Here is a 27,287-nt window from a genome sequence, read left to right as displayed (position 1 = left end):
AGCAGCACAGGACATGTAGTATCACATTATACTGTAGAGAGGGAGATACCAGACACACACAGCAGTACAGGACATGTAGTATCACACTGTACTGTAGAGAGGAGATACTAGACACACAGCAGTACAGGACATGTAGTATCACACTATACTTTAGAAAGGAGATACCAGACACACACAGCAGTACAGGACATGTAGTATCACACTGTACTGTAGAGAGGAGATACTAGACACACACAGCAGTACAGGACATGTAGTATCACACTGAACTGTAGAGAGGAGATACTAGACACACACAGCAGTACAGGACATGTAGTATCACACTGTACTGTAGAGAGGAGATACTAGACACACACAGCAGTACAGGACATGTAGTATCACACTGAACTGTAGAGAGGAGATACTAGACACACACAGCAGTACAGGACATGTAGTATCACACTGTACTGTAGAGAGGAGATACTAGACACACAGCAGTACAGGACATGTAGTATCACACTGTACTGTAGAGAGGAGATACTAGACACACACAGCAGTACAGGACATGTAGTATCACACTGTACTGTAGAGAGGAGATACTAGACACACACAGCAGTACAGGACATGTAGTATCACACTATACTGTATAGAGGAGATACCAGACAGCCAACCAGTGCATGCACTTCACTAATACTGGAATTTTATTAGTAAAATGGCCACTTTCTTTGGTCAATCAACTAGTTTTTTTTTACATGTTCCGCAGATCTTGACTGTCTGTAGCATTGTATGTTGAGTTTGGTCTTAAGTTACGATGGTCCAGAAAGGAACATTGTATGTTGAAAATATTGTATATTGAGGCCATTGTAAAGTCCCTATTCCACGGAACCCCATGGAACCAATGATCAGCCGACATCGTTCACTTCGGCTGATTGTTGCATTGCTTGTTTTTCAAACATGTTGAAAAACAAGCGACTGATATAGCAGCGATTTGCTGCCGTCGCCCCGTGAAATAGGAGCAGCGGCAGCAGACTGCCGTTATCCTCTTATGGGCTGCCCGGACAATCTAGTGATCACCTGGGCAGCTTCCCCGCGGCTGCCCCTGACCTGCTGCCGCGTGGAATGGCGGCAGCGAGCGGGGTACGAGGAGCTCCTCTTCGTCGGCCCGTGGAATAGGACCTTCAGTTGAGGAATCACTGTATAGACCACTTTTTTTTGACTAGTATAAAAGTAGCCCAAACATTTTATTCTTGTATTATAGGTAGTCAGCCCTATCATAATCTGTGATGCACAACTTCTCCACATAACATGTAATATATTACTGATAAAGGAAAGTCTCTGTGGGATCCATACATTCTGTGCAGGTCACTGATGATGCAGTCACTTGCCCAAACTATTTATTTTGAACCAATTAAAATAACACAAGTTCTTTATTGTCCATCACGGTCAGCTCCTGGCACTGTGGTGGTCTCTCCCTGTGTTGGAGTTTCCTGCTCCCTCTTGTCTTGAGCTGTAGAGTAATTGTAGGGGATTGTTCACAGCATCCAGCTTTCCTGCTTCCTGCAGCTTTTGTATAATAACATAGACCTGGAGGAATTCGCTGAGCTCAAGGTTATAGCACTGCCTTCCTGCGTTTCCCGATGAGAGTAGTGGTGGGTGGTCCGGAAAGTAAACAGCCTATTATAAGTCATTGTCCTAGCCCTGGACAGAAGATAGTCTTCCTCTATCGTATTGATCACCACCATGGTGTCCCCCTTTGTAGTTCTCAGCAGAGTGTTGGCCCCCTACACAAGACAGGACACTTGTGTGTTTGTGACATGTTCCCTACAGCCTGGTTGTGTTAATGCTATGCAGCATGTTATTGCATCTTCTCTCATTTGGTCTTTGCTTGCTGTTTTCTGTTTTAGTTCTGTTTATTGATCTTTTCATTTCTTTAAACATGGCATCTTGATTTTTTTTTTCTCTGCAATTCCCTTTTTCTTTTTCCATCTTCCTCATTTTCACCTTTCATGGCCACTCAGCGTTCAGAACGCTCTCTACCAGCTGCAGTATTGGTGACTTTACGTCTGCCTTCTCTCTGCAGACCCCTTACCGTAAGTCTTACCCGTCCCTCCATGGGATGACTACTAATGTTGTATTTGTACTTGCTGTAGTCTGTAGATTAGTTGTACTTGTGTTTGTGACTGCAATGTGCTGCAGAGGTCCCCTCTAATCTCCCAGACTTGCTTCTGACCTCATGTCCCTTGTAGTTCCGTTTTTTTCCCACCTCTTTTTGTCTTCACCACCAGTGTGCACCCATCGGTGTCCGGCTGAATACATCCTCACTCTTATGACAATGGGGGTCTTGAGTTCCCTGTTCTAATTCTGCGGTCAGGTATGCACTCCCATTCCCTTCAAAGTCTATGGGACTTCAGAAGAAGCAGAATAGAGCTCATGTCTATGTCCCGAAGAGGTTCAATGGAACGAAAGCTTCATTCAGCTGTGGGGACAGGGGGACCCTCAGGATCAGACACTTTTCATCCTGCATCTTAGTGTTGGCAGCACTAGTTGGAAATTGCCATTTCCATATGAATTCCATAGTTAATATTAGCATTGCTTGGTGGCCATGGCCAGAACATGCTTCAGCAGAAAAAGGACAACTGGGGGATCTCTAGAATGAGACCAATAAAGTGAAAATTTGGGGGCAAATAGACATTATTTTCAAAAGTTATATTTTAAATTTTTTTTTTCTTATTTAGGCCTTAAAACTTCACTTAAAGAGGTACTCCAGGCTAGGGTTATTTTCAGTGTACTGCTGGGGAGGGGGTGGATATAGAAGGCGCCGGTCACTTACCTCCCCGGTTCCAGCAATGGGTCCGATGACATCTTTAAGGCAGCTCAGCCATTCAGCGGCCGAGGCGGGACCACTACAACCACTGAAAGGCTGAGCTGCCTTGAGACGTTACGTCTCAAGCCGCAGCTCAGACCAGGAAGCGGCAGCCGGGCGGGGGAATCAGACGGTGCGATCCGGGACCCGGGGCTGGAACCGGGGAGGTAAGTGACTGGCGGCTTCTATATCCACCCCCTCCCCAGCCGTACACTGAAAATAACCCCAGCCCGGAGTACCCCTTTTAAGGAGATGGATTATGGATGATGTGTTTATTTTATTCACATTATCTTCTAAAAACCTAATAAAAACTTAGCTCAAAGCATTCTGGCATGAGACCACTGTTTTGTAACAGCCTGCTGTCTCTCTATCCAGCTGATACTTAAACAAAGGTTGACATCCCACTGTTACGAGTCAATGTTTGAACATCAGTCCATAGTATTCCAAGAATTCCTTCTTTATTTTGTAGGTACTAATGCAAATGCAAACTTTGCTCAGTTCGACAACTTTCCTAAGTCCTCCAGTGCTGACTTTGGGGCCTTTAATTCAACTGGAGCTAGTAAAACGGCTGCTGCTAGTAAACCGAGTCAGCCTTCAGCAGATAAATATGCCGCTCTCGCAGACTTAGACAATATCTTCGGCAGTGTGCAAGGTAAGATTATTTATAAATGGGGCTCAGGGGAAAAAAAAGATTACAAAGTGTGATGGATAGAACTAAAAGGAACATTAAACCTATAAAATGTCCCAGTGTACGCTGCTCAAAAACATAAAGGGGACACTTAAACAACACAGTGTAAGTCCAAGTCAATGACACTTCTGTGACATTAACCTGTCCAGTTATGAAGCAGCACAGATTGTGACTCTCTCCTCCTGTTGGGCAAATGGAACAGACAACAGGTAGGAATTATAAGCAACAAGCAAGAAAACCCCTATAATGGAGAGATTCTGCAGGTGGTGACCACAGACCATTTCTCTGTTCTCATCCTTTTTGGCCGTTGTTTTGGTCACTTTTGCATTTTGTCATTGCTCTTACCCCTAGAGGTAGCATAAGGCGGTGTCTACAACCCACAGAAGTTACTCAGGTAGTGCAGCTCATCCAGGATGGCACATCAGTGTGAGCTGTGCTAGGAAGGTTACCTGTGTCTGTCAGTGTAGTGTCCAGAACATGGAGCAGATACCAGGAGATGTGGAGGGCAACAGGGGGAGCAACGCTCTGCAAAATGACCTCCAGCAGGCCACTAATAACTGTCTGCTCAAACTCAGAAACAGACTCCATGAGCATGGTATTAAAGCCTGACATACACGCCCAACACTGTGCAGGGCATTGACATTTGCCAGTGAACACCAAGATTGGCCGGCTCTTCACGGATGACACCGAGCGCATGAGACATATGCAGGTGCAGTGGGCCCTGGGTATCTTCTGATGTATGACCATGCTAGACCTCATGTGGCTGAAGTTTCTCAGCAGTTCCTGCATGATGAAGTATTGAAGCTATGGACTGGCCCGCCCGTTCTCCAGACCTAAATTCAAGTGAACACATCTGGGATGTTTTGTCTCATTCCATCCACCAGCACCATGTTGTCCCCCAGAGAGTCCACACACACTACTGAGCCTCGTTTCCTTGTCTTGAGGCATTTCCACTGAAGTTGTATCAGCCTGTAATTTCATTTTCCACTTTGATTTTAAGCATCATTCCAAATCCAGATCTACATTGGAGATTTATTTTGATTTTACATTGATCATTTTTATGTTTTATTGGTCCCAACGCATGAGTTTCCTCCACTATGTAATGAATAAAGATTTACAACTGGAATATTTTATTCATTGAGATCTAGATTGTGGTCTTTTTACTGTTCCCTTTATATTTTTTGAGCAGTTTAGATATTTATATACTCTTCCTTCCTTAATCTCCACTTTTCATTTTATCCTATTTGTCTCATGTATTAATACTGATCAGACATGGCCTCTGTCTAGATGTAAGAAAACTGGTTGCAGCAGGAGCCTCCCCCTCTATCCTGTGTTTAGTAGTGTAAAAACATCCCCCCTCCCCATCTGTCTGATTACTAGACTATAATGGAGCCCACCCCCTGTGAGTAGCTGTAACCCAGGGGTCCCAATACTGATAATGCGAAATGTCAGAATTTAGTTGAAGTGACAGTAATGTTCGTCCAGGTCTATTACCTATAAGTAATACTCCACGTATCTTCTTGGTCAGTGTTTAGGGATGTATAGAGCTAATTTTGCAGGCCACTCCTGTAGCTTTGCAGCACATTCCCAGCCATTGGTCTTGATCCCCTGTGGAACCAGTAAATATATTACTTTCTGAGTGTCAGAGTTGAACTTGTTAGAAGGCTGCAGGGTTGTCCTGCAAAAGATCTCCAGACCAGTCCACCAGCAATCCTCCCTGTCATTAGTAGGATTATGATATAGAGATGTGCATGTCCATCCTATAATTTGATCACCTATTATGTTCTAGTTCTCACAATACCCTCTTACCCAGACTCCTATTTTGCAGGAGGCAGCACACAAGGAAGTAACTATAGTGGTGCAGCCGTCTCTTCTGCCCCAGTCCCTGCTGCTCCAGCCCCAACAGATAAGTATGTTTCTTGAGTAAACTATGATCTTTTATTTCATGATATCTACAGAGCTGTAAAAGCTTCAGTCGTGTTGTGGAGGGGTCTAGAAACCTAGGTAGAAGTATTAAATCTATGCATATATTGGCCAGGATTTTCTTTGAAGGGACTTGCCTCCAAAACACCTGCTAAACTTAAGTTATCAGTAGAGTATACAACGCTGATGCTATACCTGCATTTTTATCTTTCTATGTTGTTGCTTTCCTTTGCTATAAGCCACAAGTAGTCTAAGTAGTCCTCTCCATTATATTCTTGAGCTAAGTAGTTCTCTCTATGCAGCAACATGGCCAGTTTGTAGGCTTACAGCGGGGAAATACAAAGGAGTAGAAAGCTACACATTATAGATTTGGAATTGGCATCCTTTATCCTACTTACAGATGACTTTAGTTTCGGGTTTTGAGGAGGGTGGGTGGGAGGTGACAGAGTCCCTTTAAGTTATCCAGCACTACAAAAACATGGCCACTTTTCCCCCTACTGTTGTCTCCAGTTCAGGTGCGGTTTGCAATTAAGCTCCATTTACTTCAATGGAACTGAGTTTCAAAACCCCACCCAATCTGGAGACAACAGTAGGGGGGAAGTGGCCATTTTTTTGTAGCGCTGGATAACCCCTTTAAGTTGCTGAAACAGAATTCTTTTTTAAACTTTTTTTTTTTTTTTTTTAAATCCTTACCTGCCATGATTTGTTAATTTTTCCTTCTATAAAGTGATGGCACATTGCTGGGATGTTGCTGTTCTCTATAGCTCTATAGGGCCGTATATATCTGCTTGCCTGGGTCAGAGTGCAACTAAAAGAAGCAAATCACTTTTTTATTGCCTGCTTTATTCCTTTCCATATGGCAGTAATATGACTGACAGAGAGAGGCCGCTTTAGTCATCCGTGTGTTTAGTAGACTTTCAGACATTTGCCCAGCATATTGCCATATGCTTGATTTGGTCTGAATGTCGACAACTTATGTATGGCCTAAAGATTGGTGCTCTATTGAAGCAGAAAGCTTTTAGAAGGGATATTTTACAAGTGCATGATCTTCCTGTATATTTTATGGTTTGTTCCATGCCTTTTGCAGCAATGTTTTTGGGATCCCAGCTGCAGTCCCAGCAGCGCACACACACCCAGCTCCGTCCGTTGCAGGAGCATTTGGAGGTAAGAAACTTTAAAAAGCCGTCTTAATGTTGCCACAGTGGATTGAAGCCGGAACGCCAATGAATCATATTTATTTAAATATGGCTGAATCCACCTGCAGTAATTCTGAATATACAGTACACTAACATACCATCCCTCTTTGTCTCCTACATAAGTTTTCATATATTTAGACTTTGCTGTGAAATATACTTATATATGAGCAGTTGCTAACCATTATGTTCTATTTTTCCAGCCCCTGCCTCAACGAACCCGTTTGTTTCCGCTTCTGTTGCACCTGCTGTGAACCCGTTCCAGACAAATGGGCGAGCGCCTCCAGGTATACATGGACTTGGTCTTATGTACGATAGTACGTAATACCAAATCATTTCTCAGTGAGGGTATTTTAGGAGTTGTCATAGATGTCTGGCTATCTTACTGAATTTGCTGTGCTGTACAAAAAGATCTGTTGGGTAATTATCCTTCTCTGTGGGGACTTATAGAATCCTTTACATGGAAAGGGTTACGAGTGTAGTAGATTTGTTGACCCTGTAGGACTCAGTACAAGCAGAAAATATCATAATTCTGATCCTTTCATTATAGCTATGTTCATATTTTCACTTCAGTTATTCCCATCATAAAGGGATGGCATATCATGAGGATTGCGGCAAATGAAGAAGCTGCTGCTTTGGTTTAGGGCTGTATAAACTCTGTACCCCTGGTGATCTTTGTACCGGTCCCCAGCTTCTTTGTTTTGAATAGTGCCACTGGCTCAGTTTATTCTCTATGGAGCTGCCGGAGAGACATCTCTGACTGCTCCATAGCAATGAATAGAGGCGCGGGTCACGTGGCAAAGCCGCAGGCCAATACGAGGATTGTTGGGGGGAGTGTAAAGGACAAACCCCCCCCCCCCCCCCCCCCACAATCTCTTACTTGTCCCCTATACTGTGGATAAGGGACAAGTTATTTTATCTTGGAATACCCCTTTAATGGTAGTGTCAAAGTAGTATATGTCATACAGCTATGACTGGTGAGGAGCTAACTGTTCACAGATCCCAACAGGCCTAAGGGTGAGTACCTTTCCCTCCAAACACAGGAGACTGAGTAATCACTTTGGAAAACCCTTTAAAGTGTCACTGTCATGAAATTTTTTTTTGCAGAAATCAATAGTCCAGGCGATTTTAAGAAACTTTGTAATTGGGTTTATTATCCGAAAAATGCATTTTTATCATGAAAAATCAGTTTGAAGCTCTCCCCCCTGTCTTCATTGTTCTCCTATGGAGAGAGCTAAAGAAAAGACCAAAACAGGACAACAAAGAGTTAATCTACAAATCCCTCACCCGTTATCTGTTCTGACCATCACCAGTGACCTGTCTGAGCTCGGATTACAGCTGTCACCCAGCTCTGTGCCTATAATCCTCTGTTATCTGCTTTCTGCTGCCGGCTAACTCCCTCCTTCCTCCTCCCCCCTCCCCTCTCCCTAGAGCAGACTGGGGACGTCTCCTGCAACAAGTCACAATTTTCAGATTTTTCAGAGTGGATAAAAAAGAGGAAGGAGGGGAGGGCCTGGGAAAAGGCTTTTTACATGCAGATAATGGCAGATTTGGCTAATAAACCCAATTACAAAGTTTCTTCAAATCGCCTGGACTATTGATTTCTGCAAAAAAAAAAAATACGACAGTGACTCTTTAAGTGGTATATTGCTCAAAATGTGGCAAATCAGGATGTGTTAAGGAAACCTTTGAAGGTATAACCTCGTTGTTACTTTAAGATTCATCACGGCTCTATTTGAGCTTTATCCCCTCAACTGAATTCTGCCCTCATTGTCCTTGACATTTGGCATGCCTGCTCTGTACTGTATTGGTAAACTACAAGCCTTGGAAGACCACTTCTTAAATTCTTAACCAGGAGTCCGTGATGGTCACACGACCGAGATGGACTACCAGGGTGCCCCATATCACCCATTCCACCAGGCCAGACTACCGACAGCTGCAGGAGCAATGGATGTCTGTGAGTAGTCTGCCCCAGTTTTTATCCCGCCCTGGAGCGGATATCTTTTTTTGGCTTTGTAGAAAGTTTGGCATGCATATTATATGTTACAGCTCAAGACGACCTTTCATTTTTCACCACCACCCACAGCATGTAACATTTTACCAACCCATCGAAATTTTATCTTTTTGTTTGTCTTGAATTAATGTTGAGTATTGAACCATCAGCATTTTTGCTGTAAGATTTGCGGTGACACCAATGCGCCTGCAGAGCTCACAGTTTGCACGTTTCCCAGAATTTCATTATTTTAACCAGCTCCCTTTTTAAAATGATATAGCCTTGATAAAGCTTTCACAAGGTGGCATGACCCAAGAGATGCATGTAGTGCAAATGAGGATCACACTGCAGCCATGCAGCATCAAGGCAGGATAGATACAGTCCATTGCAGCTCAGACATTGAATAGGTTTTCTGACCTTACTTTGTAGAGTATCTACTGATAACTTTTATTGGCTTCCTGTTACTGGATAGGGTTGCATGTTTAATTACCTGAAACATATTAGGTTTACCGAGAAGCCTTACATGTGTCTAAAGCTTGCGGATTTAAAGGGGGTTTTCTGGAATTAAAAAAACTTTGCTGTCCTCACAGTCAGGAAACGGTGGGCTGTGTCTGATATTGCAGTCTGTCCACTAGGATGGGGCTCAGCTGCAATACTGCACACAGGCCATGGTCACTGTGGTGCGTTCTCTTCCATGTATTTTTATAGTTTATAATAAGACAGTATTATGTAGTGCAGCGGCTTTCTGCACACTATGTAGATTGGTGTTCCCCAACTTTTGGCTTTCTAGCTGCTGCAAAACTTCCATAATGCCCTGACATGTGAAGGTAGTTTTGCAGCAGCTGAAGAGCCACAGGTCGGGGAGCACTGGTGTAAATCTTACTGAACTTTATGGTTAACGCATCCTGCAATGTTTCAGTTTTCTTCCCGAGGACATTCCCAGTCTTCCCATTTACATGCCAGACCATAAATACAGGTGAACACTGCATGTTTCTACCCAGGACTTCTTGTTGCAGCTCCTTTTATTTCCTGTGTGTGGAAACATATTAGCATGAACCTGTCTTAGTTGATTTTTAGAAATCTACGGGAGCTAGCTAGTGTCTCCAAACTATTCTTTTTATTTGTTGTTGTGATTTGGGTTTTTACTGCGTGACCTATATTCAATGCATTCTGCTTCCCTCCTCTGTATGGAGTATTGCCTCATTTGCATGTTTTCAGGTCTACTTTGTGTTTGTGACACAGATGTATAGCCATACATTGTAAAGCACTCAATTTGCTTTTTGTTCAGGCCACAATATCATTGTTTCTCCAAAAACACCTCATAGTGCCATCATTCTCACCCTCCCCATGTTTTAGTGGTTATATGATGAGATCATATAACTTGGCTCTGTTTCACAGAATTATTTCATGTCTGTCTCTGTGCCAGTGGAGCTTATGCTCGGATTTTCCTACAGCAGACATTGTGGTATGGTGGATCTGCTATGTTTTCATGCTTACCAAACTCCCTTATGATATTTTACCACAAAGCAGCTATTCCCTTAAAATACGTAGGCATCCATATATCATCAGTATTTGTTTTTCAGAATCTAGTTCAGCTTTATGCATCAGAAATATCACTGCAATACTGATAACTTACTGATGGTATTTCTTCCTTATTATGGATGGATACCCATGCCCTTAGGCAGAGGCAGCAGTGAATGCCTGCCGATGACTTCAGTAGCAGCATTCACCAGTATTATCTTCTAAGGTTGTGGGTCCTAAAAAATTGCCAATGCACTAGTGTATTGCAGTTGAACTGGTACAGGACTCCAATTTCCCTGCAGGTATTTACCCCTATAATTCATTCTATCATCAGATTAGGCCATCAAAGCTATATTGGCGGGGGTCTCACTTTAGGCACTCCCACTGACCAACAGTTTGAAGGGCTGCATCCCTTTAATATCTACATGTGCTCAGTACCTGCATTGCTGTACTACTGTGGCATTGTAAGGTACTGCAGTGTTTCACATATACGAAGAATTAAATCCCCAGCTCCCAGCATGTAATACAACTGAAAACATTATTTGTCCATTTTAAAGCAAGGAGTCAAAAAGATTTTCACATAAAATGCATTTTAAATCCATCACGATGCTTAGGGGCCTATCCCACAGGAGCAATAATCGGCCGAATCGGAGCGATAATCATCCCATTCGGCCGATTTTCCCTCCGTGGAATAGAGAGAACGATCAGCCAATGATCGTGTCTTTGGCTTATCGTTCATTTAGGTTCAGACCTAAAAATCGTCGTTCGCCACCAGCGCATCGGTACGGTTGAATAGCGGTGCGCGGCGGCGACCGACGATTTCAGCAGAACCATACATTACCTGTCCGGGCTGCAGGCCTTCTTTTCCCTGTCCCACGCGGCAGCATCGGCTTCGGAGCGGGGCTGTCTGAACTGACAGACCGCTAAGCCAATCACTGGCCGGTACCACCGCGGCCAGTGATTGGCTGAGCGGTCTGTCAGTTCAGACAGCCCCGCTCCGAAGCTGCTGCGGCTTGTGGGACCGGGAGAAGAAGACCTGCGCCCGGATAGGTAATGTATGAAGCAAGGGCATCGGTAACTATGTCCCTGCAGCCCTTGTTTCACGATCATCGGGGCCGTGGAATAGGCCCAGTAAACGGGCGCCGATCTAGCAGATCAGCGCTCGTTTACGTTGTTGCTCGTCCGGTGGAATAGGACCCTTAGTTTCTCTGTTCACCTGAATAGAACAAGGCTGGTTGCAGGTACCTGCAGGTATGAGTGCTGGTATAGCCCCTGCAAACAGCTGATCAGTGAGGGTGTCAGTAGTTGGACCCCTGCCAATCTTAGTATTGATGGTCTTGCCTAAGGATAGGCCATTATAGGTAGAATAAATCCCACCATCCCCCCTCATCAGTCTAATGTTTTCAGCATAGTGTTTTTAGTCATATTGCCTTCCATGTTACCCAACTTGGTGGGTAGTCAGAGACTATTTTGGTATTATAGATACAACTCTTTCCCCCACTATGAGCCCTGGCACAGGCAGTCTGCTGGCCTTCTTATACATCCTAATGTATGTGTTATCGATTGTATCTGAAACAGCTTCTTTTGGAACAGCCTCACTAAGCATGCCCGCTGGGTTCGGGACATCGGCCTCGTACAGTCTTCCTACCAGCTTTAGTGGCACTTTTCATCAGCCTGCATTCCCCCCTCAGACGGCCTTCCCTCAACAGACTGCATACTCACAGCAGCCTAATGGTAATATACAAGGTACGTTATGAGCATTAACTAAGCTTCTACTTACATACCAACATATAGCATGTGGGTATTGCCAGAACACAAATTTCTGTTATAATAAATTACTTGTAGTATCTATATTACTTTTGTACTTTTCTTTTTAAGGAGCTGGTTTTGGTGTGTTTGCTCCAGCGAAGTCAGTGGTTACTCCGTTTGGACAGGTTGCAGCTCCTGCAGTCTCTAGTAATCCTTTCATGGTGAGTGCATTCATGGGCACACAAAGGTTGTACATTGCTTGCAGGGGGAGATTGCTGTGTTCTAATATTGATATATTGCAGCGGGAACTGTAGGGGAGGGGGGGAGATAAATTATTTTCTTTTCCTTACCTTTTTTTTTTTAATAACCAGCCCCGGCAATATATGAATCATTTTAGAATAATTTTAATTATTTGCAAGTCGCCTTGTGTCTTGTCAGGCAGCACGTTCCTGTAAGATCAATAGCAATGAGCTCGATGCCAGTCTGGAGGCAGATGTAATCAGTACCCATTCTGTTAGTCATACTGATGTTTTATTGGTTCACTTCACCCACTCGTCTCTTGGATCTGGTTGTTCTGTGTGCTGTTTTTCCACACTTTGCCTGTACATAAAATTAAGCTTTATGATTTATGCAGAGCAAAACATTTCAAGATCTATAGAGAAAATAAAAAATTGTCCATCTAATGCATATGTCATCAGAGTCCTTAAATGAGTCCATTAAAGGTTTGTCAGAGCGCAGCAAAAGCATTTCCGTGTAGCTTTGGAGGGAATGTAGCGCCTGGGTTACAGGCAGATACTGAAACATGTGCTTTTTATTTTTTTTTATCTAATGAGGTTCTACTTTGTGATTGTAATTTTCTTTTTGTATATTATTATTATTATTATTATTATTATTATTATTATTATTATTTCTACATTATGTTGTCTTAAACAGCATTTAGACACATGCTTTACAGCAAACAACATGGACATAAATACAAATAGACTGGAATGGACCAGATTTACTTCTGTTAGTTTTCTAGGCATGCTCTGTGATCTGTGCAAAGGTAATTAAGCATGGATGCTGAACTCTGTCCCGTGAATGGCCTGACCCTGTCCTTTATATATACTGATATATCCTTTAACTGTACTCCTATTTGTGATTGTAGAGAGGACAGTGGTGAAAGGTTATCTGCACAGAACAGCCTCCGCTTACTTTTTAGGCCTTGTGGTTGGAAAGAAAACTGCAGGATTTCAGGATTATTTTATGACATATTAAAACAGGAAAACGTGATTTTAACAATAGATTATTTTCTGATGACACATTCCCTTTAAGTGTGACCTTGTTATATGGTACTATATGCTTTGCTGAGCCATGACTTTTTTCTTCCTTTTTTATCTTTTGCAGGCCGGGGCACCCTCGGGACAGTTTCCAGCAGGAAGTTCATCGACAAATCCTTTCTTATAGCCTTAGACTAACACAGGAGCTTACCAGGCATCACCGTACATGTACTGCCTCTTGCACTGTTTGTCTTGTTTAACCAGCGTAAGCTTTAAACACAGGGAGTTCTTTCAGAGCCTGCAATTATATTTTTTTTGTATTTAAACAAAAAAAAAAGACGAAAAACAAGGTAATATGTGCAATTAGGAAGCCTTTTCTTTTTCATTCAATCCCTGGCTGCCTGGAGGATAACTATCAAGACTTTGGGGAGCCAAGGGGTTAATTGAAGGCGTATCATGTATATTAAATTTGGTAAGTTATTGCAGATTCCATATTCATTAAGCTGCAGTACTGTATATATTTTTTTTCTTAGGGACTAGGTAATTATTCATATCAGTATTTCTAACTCATAACACTTTATGCTATGTGGAAGAGCAAACAAGTGGGTGTACGAGTCCACCATGTAACTAAAAAAAAAAAGAGGACTTCAGTAATTTTAGCAATCCGGCTTAAAGGGACGCGGGAGGTCAATGTTAAATGATGAAAATATATAAATTTTATTCACTTAAAAATGGAAACAAAACAATCCCATAAACTTTTATTTTGCCCAATAAAGCTATCCATTTCTATACGCCTAAATTCTCCACACTGAGGACTCATTTCTGCATAATAAAGCTAATAATGTTTTGCTACAGTTTGCAGGTGAAAAAATATTAAAATATTAGAAAAATGGCAATAGTGAGTTTTTTTTTAATTTTTTTTTTTTATTTTGTTCTAACTGATTACCAATCTCCTTGAAGCCACAGGATTAGTTAGTTTTGGAGTGATTATTGTAAGGTGAATACATTGTATTATGAGACTATTAGAGATAAGCACAACTTGAGCAGGTATTTGAATAACGGTGGCTGAAGAAGTTGGATGCAGCCCTAGGGAGTCCTGGAAAACATGGAGACAGTCTTAGGCCATAGTATATCCATGTTTTCCTAGACTTTGTAGGGCTGCATCCCACTTCTTCAGCCACCGGTATTCAAATACCCAACGATCCGACTTGAATATGCTCGAGTTGTGGTCATTTTAAGGCCATAAATCTACAGAGAATTGGTAATTGTATAAAAAAAAAATCACTAAAGCAAATAACTAATAAAAATATCATATTCTGTACAGTACACAGTTTACTCTTTCATCAGCTGATCACTCACTTCGGACATGCAAAAAAAAAAAACAACAAAAAAACAAACAAACACATAGTAAATGTATGGTATGTTAGCCAGTTCATTTATTATTAATTATTTATTTGGCTAAAAGAAAATACAAGCTCATTGATGATGTCTGAGGAATATATATATATATATATATATATATATATATATATATATATATATATACACACACACACACACATTGGCAGTGACACTGTATCTACAGTAAGTGAGTGAGAGGCAAGACCAAAGGCATCTCACCATTGCTTCCAGGTAGTGCCTATTTTCTTGATACAAAAACTTCTCCAGACTATGAACATTGTTCAGTCTGGTGATAGACTCTGTAAGACTTAGTTTAATGTTACAGTTTCACATACAAATCCACAGGCAAGCTGCGGCATAATCTGCAACGTTAACATTTCACTGTGCGTTTTCAGTTTCCATTGAAGTCCATGAGGAATATTCACAACCAATCCATGATCTTTGTGCAATGTAAATGGACTTGAAAATCTGCATGTAGGATAATTTCTGCAGCGTGTGGATGAGATTTGTTCAAGTGTATCTCCATATTACAGATCCTGCCAGATCTTTGTATAGGGTGTGGAGAGATGCAGTCCATGCTGGGGTAACCACCCAACGTCCAGGAAGTTTATTCCTATTAGAAAAGGGCGGTGTATGGAACTTGGCTGGGTGACATATGGTTGTCACAGCACCCAGTGTAAAATGTACCTGTTAATGCTGGATCTAAACTTTGGAGGAACACTGTACATTTCCATATATCTTATGCTATAGGTAATTCTATATGAATTTTCTATTTGAATCTGTAGATGCAATCACAAAATCCATAGCATTTCTGCAATGTGAGCATAGCCTGTGTGATGTGCATGCTCTATTACAGGACCTTATAACCACCATATATCCCTATGTACACGGCACGCTGATCCCAAACACTAAAGACGAGTCTCGGCCTTCTTTTGCTGCTTCTCTTTGTGCTTCTTTTTGTGATATGATATTATAATATACAGACTCCTGATGAAGAATATTCCAGCAATGACGGCAAAGTAACTTCCGTACACCAGGAACTGAGGAGAGAAACAGGTAACTGATGTAAGTTCCTGGGTATTGTGTTACACAACTATGTGCAATATTTCCTAAGAAATGCACCCCCTTATCCAGAGCAGATTTCCTGTCACTGATTTTCAGTTACTATAGTGAAAAGGTTAGCAGCACAACAGATAACACCAGTGGGAATTTATCAATGTTTTTGCCAGAAAACTAGCTAAAAAAAGATTTTTTTTGTGTAGTGCTTAATGGGGAAAAAAAAAGAGACTGTTTAATTTCTGCAACACATTGGCATCAAAACCATTGATACATTTCCCTCTGAAACTTTACAGACTAGTAATTTTTGGTCTGTGAGGTTATCATACAGTAGGAGAGACTACCAATAAAAGTGCAGCTCTGAGCACGCCATGTAGCAGACAGATACCCTTTGAATCCAAAAGTTTAACCCTTTATAAAGCACTGCATTAGTCTGTAAGAAAGAGCATGGTAAGCACCTGGGTAATGATATCCAGATGAAGGCCTCCACTGTCCACTACAATAGCGGTCAGTATGGTCTGAAGGGCAAGGGCAACAAATGTATTCATCCCAAACATCAGTGCGTAGCGTTCCATGGTCAGGTTTACTGCAATCTGGAACCTGTAAGCGAACACATTTAGGTTATGTGGACATAAAATCCCCTAGCCTGGTCAGAAACCAGAAAATGGTTATTCACGGTCACTGAGCTATTTTAAGGTGTAAAGTAAATATTCTAGTATACAGTGGTAGCAGAAAATAATAGGATTAGTAAATGTAATTGTTGATTGCATTGCCATCAACTAAACTAACTTTTACCAGGAGTATATATCGCCATCTAGTGGAGAGACTGGTGTACTGTACTCTGCATCAAAACTGTTTCATCATCACGATGGAGGAGCTTTTCATTTAGATTTTTGGTGACTTTGCATAATGTGTTTACAAGAACAAGAATGCAATATTGCTGAAGTAGGACCCAAATATCATCCTACACAGATACAAAGCTGCACATCTAGGAGTATGTAATTCCCAGAAACAGTGCTCAAATGACCCACTGACTAAGACATGTAGTGTATTGTACCTGGTTGCAGATTTTCATAGAATAACCATGACCAGTCTACAGCTAAATAAACTGCATCGGCAAATGGCATAATAGTCACTTGATTCAGCTGTTATCTAAACACCTGTTTAGGGTGCGTTCACATGTACAGGATCCGCAGCAGATTTGCTTTGAGGGTGCGTTCACACGTACAGGATCCTCAGCAGATTTGCTTTGAGGGTGTGTTCACATGTACAGGATCCACAGCAGATTTGAAGTTGCAGATTCAAATCTGCGGCATCACATTTTCTGCAGATCCTGTATTTGTGTATGCACTCTTAGGACTCGTTCACACTCTGTATTAGGGTGGGTTCACACTATGGAATTCTCGTGGACAATGTCCGCAGAATTCCGTCAGCTGTCCGCCCGCACATTTGGGCGCATTGCCGCCGGCCGTATAGACACCATTCTATGGGCCGGTGTATTCCGCTATACGCTGAAAGAAGTGTCATGTCACTTCTTTTAGCGGATCGCGGAATACGCCGGCCCATAGAATGGTGTCTATGGAGCCAGCGGAAAAGCGCGTGCCCGTGCGGGCTGACAGCTGACGGAATTCCGCGGACATTGTCCACGAGAATTTCGTAGTGTGAACCCGCCCTTACAGCGGCAATTCTGCGACATGGCCGTGTCATAGAATGGCCGATGTCTGTGAAGTTCATCCCGACCGGTGAACATCACTTCTTTTGAATTGGAATGCGGTCACATTCAGGTGTGCCTGCATTCCAATTAACCATAGGAGACAATCTAAAGTACAGCCGGAGACGCACTTTACATTGTCTGCACTGTCAATTTCATGCGACACAAAATTAACACGTCAGTTTTCAGTGCAGCCACATGGAATCCCGGCCAGAGTGTATACACTCTGTCTGGGATTCCATAGAATACAGTGTCATTTGACACTCAATAAATAGCGGCTGTTATTAATTGAAAAAATACATTGTGTGAACAGGGACTTAAAGGGATTGTTGGAACAGGTGGTGATCACAGCGGCTGCTGCACATTTACCTTTATTAGTGGTGTGCGTCGTCTTTAGTGTCACCAGGGTGAGAGTGTCTTTTCTGTTGAGTCTCCTCTCCACGCCCCAGTCCAGTGCTAGCTTCACTAGGAATAGGACCACCTCTCGTGCGACATCACAAGGTAAGAAGGGCGGTAGAGAGAGGACTCAGCAGAAGAAAAGCCCTGCCTCTGTGACACCTAAAAGAAGACACACACCACTAATAAAGGTAAATCTGCACATAGCAGAGCATGCAAATCATCTCAACTTCCAGTCTCATAATCCCATAATAAGTTATCTTGTGGTAAACTAAAGGATGATTGGCTTTGTTCCGGCCTGTAACCAGAGGGCAAGGGTTAGTAGTGTGCTGGAGGTTTAGGCAGTCTGCACACATTGAAGTTTAGTTGTGGTGATGTGTCACATCAGAGAAAATGTTGCAGTACCATAATAGTGCTGCAATGAAAGTGCAACGTGTCTAAACACAGCCTTTGGCTTTCTGAGCCTGACATGATGGCCCATTTTTACTTTCCTGACACACTAGTCAGAAATCAATCCGACAAACATACCTCCCAACCGTCCCGGATCTGGTGGGACAATCCTGGTTTTGCGGTGATGTCCTAACGGTCCCCATGTGTCCCGCTGTCCTTCACCCCGGACGGGCCCTGGTGTTCGCAGACTGCAGCCCTTTCACTGTGAGCGCTCCTCATGAGCGCTCAAAGCGACACCTACTAAGTACTAAGGGGGCATACTAAGGGGATACTAAGAGTTATACAACAGTGGCATACTATATACCATGTGGGGGATAAAAAAAAGGGTTTATATTATGTGGGGGCTATACCATGTGCTTTTTTGGGACTCCTGCATAGGAATGGGGCATATTCTATATAGGAGCTGCTACGGGGAAGGGCTATACTCTATGGTGACTGCTGCACAGGGGAAGAGGAACGATGGCAAGAAACACAAAACTGAAGCAGAGAAGACATCCCCTGTAAGTCACAGAATACCTGCAATACAATCACCTACCGCTATATGGTCACTGCTGAGGGCGAGTACTGCTCTGTGTTTAGTGGATGTTATGTAGTAATGGTATGGGGGGAGGATAAGTGACTGTGGTGAAGATCTGGTGATATTTGTTTCTTATGTAATGGTAATAGGTGATGCGGTTATGAGGGGCCTGGCACATTGCCGTGACTGTCCCTCTTTCCTCCCCGCAAAAGTTGGGAGGTATGCACAAAGCTGTCATGTGTACATGGCCTAATAATTCTGGTCTTGGGGTACACCTAATGGATGTTAAGCATCTACTTACGTAGCAATAGTGATAAGAAGCATATAGGAGGATTTGAATATCAGGTAGCCAGCGTAGCACATCCAGATGTTAATACTGTAGTCCATGAGAAACAGGCTGCCGGCATTGACTGCAGAGAAGATGGCGAGTGCTAATTCTCCATTCAACTCCCAATTCACCTTCACATATCCCACTGAGAATGAGGAGACTGCGCCTGCAGGAGACAACGTTATATTTAAGGTCAGGAAAACTTTATACATTGGTCCCTTGTGTTACCAGATTTGTTCTGTGGTGAGTTGACTGCTGGTAAAGTTCAATAAAGCCCATGGTAATCCATATGAAGGGAGCGCCCCCTAGTGTTTGCTCCTAACAGAATTTGAGCAATATCCACTGCATAATGCTCTGGGTAACTGGGATATAAAACTTTCTATCATAAAAACACAAGCACAGACCCTTATAAGAATTCAGGCCTAGACACTGAGCTGTTATCTTTAAGGTGTGCTAAAATTCTTAAACTCTGGGAGTTTCCTATTTTTGCTGGCGATGGAGCATAACTGTATTATTCACATAATAAAGTGTCTTGTATGTAGATAATATCATGTTATATATTTTCAGTAATGTGTAGGCGTCTGACACCTGGGGAACAGTCTTATTTATGTTAGCCACAGCTGGAATTTTATGGATTTTTCAGTTTTTATGGATGTCTAGCAGCCAATACCCTGTATGAATAACAAACATGTCTCCATCCTGAGTAAGGAATTGCTGTTTTTGGAGACCAAGGGTCTTCACATTATGTTATCTTGATTTTATCCCCAGTATGAGCATTAATAAGGAAGACTCATCCAGAGCATGCGCAATCCTATAGCTGCTTTCTCATGGTTATCCTATGTCCCTTTATCTCCCAGACCCCACATGTTTGTGAATAGAGATGAGTGAACCGGGTTCGGGTTCGAGTCCGAGTCCATCCGAACCTGATCGTTTGGCATTTGATTAGCGGTGGCTGCTGAACATGGATAAAGCTCTAAGGTTGTCTGGAAAACATGGATACAGCCAATGACTATATCCATGTTTTCCACATAGCCTTAGGGCTTTATCCAACTTCAGCATCCACCGCTAATCAAATGCCGATAGTTCGGGTTCGGATCGACTCGAGCATGCTCCAGGTTCGCTCATCTCTATTTGTGAACCCTCCACATATTTTATGAGAATGAAATTAGATAGGAAATAGAAGTAGGCCTTAAAGTCCAATCCTTAATATGCTTATTGTTTTATTTACCAAAGCACTATCTAAGCATGCGCAGCTCAGGTGAAGCAGTGCTTAGCCATTCTAGAAATTTGTGGAAGTCTGGACACTCAGAATCCTACTGATCAAAACCTTTGACATGTCTCTATGGCCATAGAGAGATTCCAGCAGACTAGTCTTCTCTTATATTAAATAGTTTTTTTGTTTTTGTTTTTTTTAAAACATGTTTTATTGGCTTTCTAACATTACAATAATTCAAATAAAACAGGTTCCATTTAAAGGGGTTCTCCAGCATAAACTATCACCCCAAGATATATAACTTTCTAATATAATATTACCAATAGTCCTGACTTCAGTGGCTTTTTACCACTGACAGGCAATGGAAAATGGAAGGACTACAAAACTTGTATTGAGCCCCAGCTTCTCTCCCCTGTGTCAATGCATCATCTCTGATGTCACAGGAGGCGTGGATGGATCTCCCACTGCCCTGAGTGATTCACCATCTCTTACCAGACCCTCTAGCCTACACCTGAGCAGACAAGGAGTGACAAAAGCAGCTGCTGCAACTTCACTGATTGTGCAAAACTCTGCAGTGAAATTAGGGCTGTGTTCACACATGTTGGAGTTTCATTGCAGTACTGCAGCATCTTCACAAAAATTTTGCTGTAATGCAAATAAATAATGCTAAACGCCACAAAGGATCAGAGCTGGGCACTGCCAGTCCCACCTGGAGAAAAAACAAGGCATAAACAGTGTATAGTATGTAAGATAATATCGGATAAAGTCCTTATTGTGGGGCTCAACTGCAAAGATAAAACATGCTTGATCATAATACGTGCGAGGAAATGAAAAGTAAAAAAAATGCACAAATTAAATTAAAAAAGATCATTACTTTATTCCAATATCGGTGTTACAGGTAGTAACAGCGTGGTGTGTGGTGTTACAGGTAGTAACAGTGCGCTGTGGGGAAGGGGCCACAATGAAATGATAAAGTACAGCAATTAAATAATTCAGTAACACATTGAACTGCAATGTGTGAACACAGCCTAGATGTTCTGCAACAAATTTGGGCGAGGAATAGGCAGGGTGGAGGACTGTGATGAACAGCTGAGGGAAAGCATTGCATTCTGGAACTTGTGGTACTGAGGAACTGTTTAACTAGGAAGTACAACCACACAATACAGAACTAAGACCCCACAAACAAATGGATTTTTGGTAGTTTCAGAACTGGGTTAGACAGGTAAGCAATGTTATATGCTTCTGCAGCAAGTTTATTTTCCTTTTTTTTACCTCTAGTTGTACCCCTTCATATAATGTATAAGAAATCGCCTGATGTACTCACCCAGAAACGTGGAGATGGCCTCTACTCCTCCATTATAGATAGTGGAATTCTGAGAGGGTTCCACATGTTCCCAGAGAACCTGCACATAGTTTACCACTTGGTTATATCCAGCTGTAGCCAGTGCCCACCACAGAGACCAGTATATGAGCTGGGCTGAGGAGTAGCATTCCTTCGTGTCCTTACACAGGAGCCAGAGCACTTTACAGAAGTTTAGGTCAGGATTTTCCTTTGAAGCCTCTGTTGCCGATGATTCTGTATTTGTCACATCTGGTTTATAACCAGTTTCCTCTTGTTCTGCAGATGATGGTGCCACAGAGTCTCCTATAGCTTTTTTGTGAAAAAACATACTCTTTCTTGGCATGGGGAGTGCCAGGGAGGACACAAAGGCTATTGAGACACTTACCAAAGTCATTACATTGAGGTAGAAATAAGATAGTCCAGCGAGAGAGACCAGAAGCTGCGCCAATACAGAGGCAAGAGTAAATCCCACCAATGTTATGCTGCGGCAATAGCTGGTGACCTTCTGGTAATGTTCTGTATCCACTACACTGTAGATGTATGAAAAATAGGCCACTTCGGTGGCAGTGACCATGCCATAGACAAATTCCAGGCCTTGCATGGCAGGAACACCACGGGCAAAGAGCAAGAGGATCCATGCAGTTATATAGCTCAGGCCTTGCAGGATTATCACTGGTTTGTATCTTACATAGTCTGTGAGCAGGAATACCGGGAACAATACTACCAGGTAGCTGTATGTCCATACTGGGAAGACACTGTTTGTTACCTGTGACATAAGTATATGGTGTGTTAACGTTACACTGGCTGGTATATGATTCGGTCATCATACAATATGTGTATATTATAATTAACAAAAACATATATCAGTCATATACATAAAGAAAAACTAAAGGAAGGGCAAGATGTATGCCCAGGCTATGACTATAAACTTTAACCCTGAATCATATTCTTAAAGGGTATTACCTACTCACAGAAACTATTTAAATATTTGTGCTACTGTACTGACACACTTTGTACAGTACTGTAAATATTTAAACAGTTTTGGAGCTCCCAGCATCATAATGAATGCTGATGCCGAGAGCCCCGAGGTCCGGCCTGTCCGTGCACAGACAGTATTTTGTAGACGTGTGAATGGCCCCTTGCAGTCTATATAACCATGTGATCTACAAGTGTCTACTAGTGTCGTCCTTGCTGTATCACTTACTTTTTAACCCAAGATGAATCACTAATGAACCTCACCAGACATTTATAACACTACATAGTGTCATCTGCAAAATGCAAGATACATGGATCCATCATTTCCCTGAGAAATGCTATGTATACCTATGGATAGAGCCAACAGCATTTATTGCAGATATGCTGCAGTGAGCAGACATTGCAATATTATCTGAATTGCCTTTGTGGCTTTGTAATGTTATTCGCATTGCCAGGCTTAATTTTTCCTTAATCTGGTTTTCCTTAATCTGATTAAACCTGGCAATGCTAATAAGATACAATTTGGAGTCTCGGGGGGAGATTTGCCCCTAGCAACCAATCAGATTCCACCTTACATTTTCCAAAGAGTCTGTGAGGAATGAAAGGTGGAATCTGATTGGTTGCTAGGGGCAACTGAGCCAGTTTCACTTTACACCATATTTGATAAATCTCCTCCTCAGTGCTTAAATTTCATCTGTTCTCCCACATTCACACTTTTTTTTGAGTCTTTTGCTGCATTTCTTTATTCATATAACTACAATGTCAGTTGTATGTCTGGGTTCCGCAATGTGGTTACCAATACCAGACATGTCAGATTGCTTATGAAGCTCTGTTGCTGAACCATGTTTTGCCAGTTGCTGCTTCTCATTGAGTTAAAAAAAAAAAAAAAAAAAAAAAAAAAAAAAAGGTTTCTCCCCTGCAGTCCTCTAAGGCAAATCCACACAAAAAAATGCAAACAAAGAAAGAAATGCGACAAAATTACGAAAGTGGGAACACAGCCCAAAGTTTACTGATCATGAAGTGGTTAAACGACCGATAAATTACACCTTTCACCCTATACATAAGAACACCAGTAAATACATTTTGCAACTTCAGCAGTGTGTCAACTATTGTGCAACCTTACTGAGTAATTGCAGCTATGTTCCCTATAGGTATAGTCTGTTATCTCTTACCTTGTTTTTATAGATAATCCATTGAAAAAAGGATTTCCTAAACTGTGTATAAGGTTAATAACCTATAGTAATTTACCTACAATATTAGGAGTGCAATGAGACAATGATATACATAAGGAGGAAGGGCTGGATGTCCATTCACATTTATTTCTATTACAGTATTTAGGTCGAGTATAATTTTAGAAAACTAATTTTAGACTTATGAAGTGCTGGGAGTTGTCCTCACCCATTTATAGGCAGGGGACATACAGGAAAGTTTTAGGTTCATACGCAATAAAGATACTGACACCACAGTGTTTGCTTAATCTCTCATGTATAATCTTCTTTGCAAAAGTAATTCAGTACAAATTCAACATATATCACCCATGTGAATCACGCTCTCATGGGGCCTTGTCTTGGCGTCCTGCTTAGGTTGCTGATAAAGTCCTCATGTCGGCTTGGACGGCAGAGACCTCTATGACGGAAAGGAGGCCAGGTAGTAGCGTCTTACGTCATCACGTGACGTTTCAGAATCACTTCCTTTCCGTCATAGAGGTCTCTGCCGTCCAATCCGACATGCGGACTTTATCAGCAACCTAAGCAGGACGCCAAGACAAGGTCCCATGAGAGCGTGATTCACACGGGTGATATATGTTGAATTTGTACTGAATTACTTTTGCAAAGAAGATTATATATGAGAGATTAAGCAAAAACTGTGGTGTCAGTATCTTTATTGCGTATGGTCTGATGAAAGGGACTGAGGCGGCCCCTATATCTGACACTTTCTGCCCGGTGTGAATAGAGGTGCATTCTTTTAAGTTTTAGGTTCAGCAAATAATCAGATCCATCTACATCTATGGCAGGTGGATGGTGCAATATTCTGTGATGGAGTTATATTCATTGGGGACTTGATTTCTTATGGACCTTCAAGGTTGAATCATCGGGAGGGCAAAAGTGTCAGCTGCCCAAGGCCCCCACCCTCTTATACTATAATGTATTACTAGGGCTTGGGGCTCTATTCTCCTGCCTGCATTGCCAACAAGGATAAATCCAGTTGACATATATTTTGCAATATATTACACATTAGCACAGGTGGACAGTACTGTATACAGTAGGTTGTTTTGCCTCATTTATATAGAAGAAAGATGAGTTTGGGGACTCTGTGAACATATTAATGACCTGATTACTACTGGATTATAGTTCCCTGTTGTAGGCAACATGTGAGCTTCCTTACTTACCTCTTCAAGTGTGAGATTGTGTACAGGTCCCGTCAGATAAGGGGTGAGGAAAGGCTCTGAGGGTCTGAAGTAGGTGAAAAATCCATATAGGCAAAGGAGGATGGTGGGGTACTTCCAGTTATCATTTCCGTTCCTCGTACATAATCCCATAGCTGACTGAATCTTGAGACACAAGTTGAGTTAAAGCCTCATCTCTTCCCACACTGAGGAATCAGTGATCTGTAGGCTGCTGGAGCTGTAACAGTTAAGGGAGGTTAAAGTACATTGTTATGCATCATATGGGAGGAGCAAGGATACACAATGGTAGAGAGGATTACAAAATATCTCCATTAAGGTGCATATTGCTTATCTATGACAATCCCTATGGCTTAATAGCATTATACAAATGAATACAAGAAACATAAAGTGACCTCTTCCTTATTGTCCAGTAGGCAGATGTTCATGTCCCATTCTGAATATTTTCAAATTACAGGTATAAAAAAGGATTCATTGAAGAGCTATTGAGTATTCATAGAATAGTGTCACCTGGTGTTCAAACTATACATCAGCATGTAAGTCCACTTACTAAGCTAAGTGCTTATGGACACTCATGCTCAGTCACTTACCTCACTGACTTTTTCCACTGCTTCAGACTCCATAGTACAAGTACTTTCTGTTTGCAGGAAAACTTACCGGGGACTATACTTATAGATACCAAAAGAGGGAAAATGACTGACCGGGAACTTACTGGGAACTATTCTTGCAGCTACCAGAAGGGGAAGTCTGACAGTGATGTGGGGCATAGGGTAGTGAGAGACATAGAAAATTCAAGTTGTGTATGTTCTAGGGATGGAGGCAAGGGGTAACACTATAAAGGGATGGAGGCAAGGGATAACACTATAAAGGGATGGAGGCAAGGGGTAATGCTATAAAGGGATGGAGGCAAGGGGTAACACTTTAAAGAGATGGAAGCAAGGGGTAACACTATAAAGAGATGGAGGCAAGGGGTGACACTATAAAGGGATGGAGGCAAGGGGTAACACTTTAAAGAGATGGAAGCAAGGGGTAACACTATAAAGGGATGGAGGCAAGGGGTGACACTATAAAGGGATGGAGGCAAGGGGTGACACTATACATACTTACTTACATACTATGCTTAACATAAACACTTGATTTATTCAATATACCTTTTTCCAATGACACACTCCCTTTTTTAACTAAGCTTTCTTGAATATTTAGGCAAAAGCAAAGTCGCAGACCATAATGAATTATTTAAAACTAAATTTCCCTCCCCCTTAGGCTGTGTTCACACACGTTGCTGTTTAACTGCAGTAATTTCACTGAAATCATGCAGTACTGCAACCGTACTGCAATGTGTGAACACAACCCTACAGTCTAGTGCGCAAATAAGAACCAGCTGAGTCCGGCACTACTTGCAGATCCATTGTAACACAATCCAGCACTAAATAACTGAGTGGTATAACTTATACTAGATAGACACTTTGGGGTGGTGCTCTATGTGCAATAGAAAATAGGAGATATATCACAGTCCATAAAAGAGAAAAGACATGGCACTCACCCCCTTTAAGGTCTTCTTCTTATTTCTTTATTACGTACAAAAAACAAACACAGCAGACAGACATGTGAGAAGACGCCATCAGCGATGCAAAAACAAACAAGGAAGACAGACGTGAAAGGACACCATGAGCGATGCTGCATCGCTGATGGCGTCCTCTCACATGTCTGTCTGCCGTGTTTGTTTTTTGTACATAATAAAGAAATAGGAAGAAAACCTTAAAGGGGGTGAGTGCCATGTCTTTTTCTCTTTTAAGGACTGTGACAGCCCTACACTCTTTCCATATACATCTCTTTTTCTTTTTAAAGCTCTCTACCTTTCACCTACTAATCCCAGACTGAAGCATTGATTGTTGATTCAGCGTAGACAAAGGAGGAAATCATTACCCAAACATGCTTATACTATTGGGCAAGTCTTAACCACAGAAACTTTTGTCACCATTTCTCAAAGAAACAATATGTGTCTCTGGACGCTCACACCTTTCCCCCTATTCATCCCTCAGCCCTTCCTTAAGGCCCTATTCCACGGAACGATTATCGTCCGATATCGGCCGCTACGGACGATAATTGTCCCGTGGAATAGAGTGCAATGATCTGCCGACATCGTTCATGCCGGCTGATCGTTGCAGTCGCTTGTTTTTCAACATTTTGAAAAACAAGCAACTGATATAGCAGCGATCTGCTGCCGTCGCTCCGTTGAATAGGAGCGTCGGCAGCAGACGCTGCTATATCCTATGGGCTGCCCGGACAATCAGCGATCCCCCGGGCAGCTCCCCGCCGCCCCTCCCGC

At 42.2% G+C, this 27,287-nt stretch overlaps 2 protein-coding genes across 8 annotated transcripts in view; one reads left to right on the top strand and one right to left on the bottom strand.

The window, feature by feature from the left end:
- The window catches only part of AGFG1 (ArfGAP with FG repeats 1), a 49,806-nt gene extending 35,745 nt beyond the window's left edge, over positions 1 to 14,061 (top strand). For 2 of the 7 annotated variants that reach the window (XM_069975573.1, XM_069975576.1), the window contains 8 exons: positions 3,309 to 3,491; positions 5,356 to 5,437; positions 6,538 to 6,614; positions 6,847 to 6,930; positions 8,499 to 8,600; positions 11,736 to 11,903; positions 12,036 to 12,127; positions 13,293 to 14,061. In XM_069975573.1, the coding sequence (XP_069831674.1) occupies positions 3,309 to 3,491; positions 5,356 to 5,437; positions 6,538 to 6,614; positions 6,847 to 6,930; positions 8,499 to 8,600; positions 11,736 to 11,903; positions 12,036 to 12,127; positions 13,293 to 13,352 (848 nt within the window). In that variant the 3' untranslated portion in view covers positions 13,353 to 14,061. Of the gene's footprint in view, positions 1 to 3,308; positions 3,492 to 5,355; positions 5,438 to 6,537; positions 6,615 to 6,846; positions 6,931 to 8,498; positions 8,601 to 9,555; positions 11,030 to 11,735; positions 11,904 to 12,035; positions 12,128 to 13,292 lie in introns of those variants that run through there. The other 5 variants (XM_069975575.1, XM_069975579.1, XM_069975578.1 and 2 more) reach the window with 5 other exon arrangements.
- Positions 13,921 to 25,172, bottom strand: SLC19A3 (solute carrier family 19 member 3). Its single transcript, XM_069975581.1, has 5 exons — positions 24,944 to 25,172; positions 21,562 to 22,345; positions 18,998 to 19,190; positions 16,081 to 16,222; positions 13,921 to 15,606 (listed from the first exon to the last, which is right to left on the bottom strand). Exons 1-5 carry the CDS (start codon positions 25,091 to 25,093, stop codon positions 15,475 to 15,477), a joined length of 1,401 nt encoding a protein of 466 aa, XP_069831682.1. The 5' UTR covers positions 25,094 to 25,172; the 3' UTR covers positions 13,921 to 15,474.
- Positions 25,173 to 27,287: the final 2,115 nt, after the last annotated feature.

The sequence above is a fragment of the Dendropsophus ebraccatus genome, chromosome 6 (genome assembly GCF_027789765.1).
Source record: "Dendropsophus ebraccatus isolate aDenEbr1 chromosome 6, aDenEbr1.pat, whole genome shotgun sequence".
Classification (NCBI taxonomy): Eukaryota; Metazoa; Chordata; class Amphibia; order Anura; family Hylidae; genus Dendropsophus; species Dendropsophus ebraccatus.
This window is presented reverse-complemented; position numbering and strand designations above follow the sequence as displayed.